Here is a 2,690-nt window from a genome sequence, read left to right as displayed (position 1 = left end):
CAACTTTCGAGACTACAAAACGAACTGATCGATTTGAATTCCAGTACGAAAAAGGATTTTCATTTTAAGTTAAGTTACATCGTCAAGAGGCACGAACATTTGAACAGGTAATTATTCAAGATGTTCATAATTATAATACAATTATCAATATCCTGATACTAATAATTGTAATGTATAATAATACCGTAACGTGATGGATTATATGGAAATTTTTTCAAAGATTCGTCGACACGATAGAGGACCGATTCAACGTAATGCTCCTTTTCCAAATACTTGGCTGTACCTTTCAATTGTGCATCGAATGTTTCCAAGGACTTCTGGTAAAATTCCACGAAACGCAAAGATTCGTCTTGCGCATCTATTTATCTCTGAATTTTTTAGCAGATCGTTAGCCAAGTGCAAACTTTTTCCAGATCTTGTAGAATCGCTACTCCATACTATATAATAATTTTTTTAATTAACGCATACTTCGTTAGTAGTGCCTTAATTTCTCTGCATCTACTAAAAAATTCAGAACACTTACGAATGATCAATTAGATCAAATATCTACACGAGTACGAATTTCAGTTAATGGTCGATGATGGAGAACAAGTGCCCGTACTAGAACTCTTCTTTTTTACTTTTTACATCATTTACGTTCTACTTCAACTATACCTCTACTGCTACGTCGGTGAACAACTTTGGTCCGAGGTGGACGAAACATGAATGATTAAAAAATGTTTCCGAAATAAAATACGAAACTACCGAATAAAAATCTATCCTTTCAGAGTACCGAAGTTGCTCGTGCCGCATACGAATGTAAATGGTACGAATTATTACCGAACGAGGCTAGATCACTGATTTTGATAATCCGTCGATCGCGATCTCCTTTGCGTCTGACAGCTGGCAAATTCTGTATTTTCAATCATGAACTTTACAGCAGCGTAAGTGATCCCTCGAGTCGATACAAAATAAACGGCTTTTTTCTATATCTGAATATATAAAAAATTGTAAGTACTAAAAATCGAGTCACGTGGATTGAATTATTTTTTTTTTTTGCAGGTTTTGAAGACATCAATGGGTTATTTATCTGTTTTGCGCGCAACAATCATGAAGGATGAATAATATTTTAGAATTAATTATAAATTGCTATATTACCGTAGAATTGAATATTTTCAAAAAAAAAAAAAAAAGTTATATTTAGATTATATTTAACTCGTAGTTTAATTAGAAAATTTATTAAATCATAATCCAGACAAATTTTGTATATATTTTCTCACTGAATGAATTTTTTCAAGAATCAATACGCTTGCGCAATATGGGAGCAATAAGCTCGATGATAAAAACAATTTTGTTTTCAGATTGTAAAAAAGCTCATATACTTGTAATTTTATAATCTAAAAAAATAGTTGTGTGTGGAGTTTCGTGAAGGAATAATCAATTTTGGATAATAAAAACTCTTAGACTACCTTATATCTCTATTATAACGATGGAGGCCAATCACTCATGTCGTTTTAAAATCTACTTTGCAATATGTCAACAGATCGAGTTTGTTAATAATTCCGAAATCCACTCCATTTTACAGTATATAAATGATATTTATATACGAATGATGCAAGTTGGCATCGAACTGAACAAAATATCTGTTTACCGATCATGCGTTATACGAGATTACCATTACGCATTACACCTGAAAAATTCTGACTCTACAATCGTAAACTTTCCAGCAAAGTAAGAAAAAAAAATGTCTACAACTTATCGATCTTTATAAATTTTAAATAAATTTTCAAATCCTAAGAAATTCATCCTGAATATATCATTTCAGTAATTTAATCAAATTCGCAATATATCTCTACGAGAAAAAATCAATGTAAAACGTATACGACGAAAGCGTAGAATAAGAATAAACACAATTATTATAACAAATAAGTAACAATATATTACAATTATTATAAAGTTTAATGATATTTTTGAAATAATAGCTAGGCAGTAAGAGAACAGCAGTATGTATTTCTAAAAATGAAATATTCGTCACGAAACTTTTCAATTCCTCCCCTAAGTAATAATCCACATTTTCTCGTTAAATAAAACGAACTAACGTCCCTATTAAGAAATGAGTAAATGAATCAACATCTCCAGACGTAAATAAAATATCTATAAGCCGTATCGTATATACTACGGACGAAGTTTCTACGTCGGAGAAAGAAAATGAGTGCATTTGCGTCTAAAAGACAACGAAAGAAGAGAGGAGAGGTGGGAGAAGGTAAAAGAGCGAAAAAGAGAGAATGAAAAAATGAGTAAATTTTAAGGTCATCTCTGCTAAGCATAGGGTGCACGAGTTCAACGACTATGCGACATAAAGTTGGAGATAATATTTTTGTTCTCACTCCTGTCCCACCACCTCCTCTTTTGTTCTTCCATTTCTATCATATTTTTTACCTTCGGACAACGTTTCGTTCAGAACCGTTAATACATTTTTTAACAGCTTCGACTTCGACTCGTCATAATGTTCTGAATGCGTAAGTGCACCCAACACTACACGACGCATGCATGATTAATAAAGAAGAACCAATGAAGCTATCAATTAGGGCGATCTCAGTCGAGCTATAGGTTCATCGAATATTCTGAAGACATATAGCTAAGACATCTCCTCCGATAAAGCTCGAAAATACGCGTGCGATACGCTCTAAAGTTTTATACGCGTATTACAT

The 2,690-nt window shown here is 32.5% G+C and overlaps 1 protein-coding gene across 1 annotated transcript in view; it reads left to right on the top strand.

The window, feature by feature from the left end:
* LOC122627834 (odorant receptor 13a-like) overlaps positions 1 to 1,136 on the top strand; it is a 6,930-nt gene extending 5,794 nt beyond the window's left edge. Inside the window, exons 5-7 of the mRNA XM_043809419.1 lie at positions 568 to 690; positions 768 to 923; positions 1,042 to 1,136. Coding sequence (XP_043665354.1) covers positions 568 to 690; positions 768 to 923; positions 1,042 to 1,104 — 342 coding nt within the window. The 3' untranslated portion in view covers positions 1,105 to 1,136. The remainder of the gene's footprint in view (positions 1 to 567; positions 691 to 767; positions 924 to 1,041) is intronic.
* The last annotated feature ends 1,554 nt before the right edge of the window (positions 1,137 to 2,690 follow it).

This window comes from Vespula pensylvanica, chromosome 3 (assembly GCF_014466175.1).
Source record: "Vespula pensylvanica isolate Volc-1 chromosome 3, ASM1446617v1, whole genome shotgun sequence".
Taxonomy (NCBI): Eukaryota; Metazoa; Arthropoda; class Insecta; order Hymenoptera; family Vespidae; genus Vespula; species Vespula pensylvanica.
The sequence above is the reverse complement of the archived record's forward strand: the minus strand, read 5'-3'. Positions and strand labels throughout refer to the sequence as shown.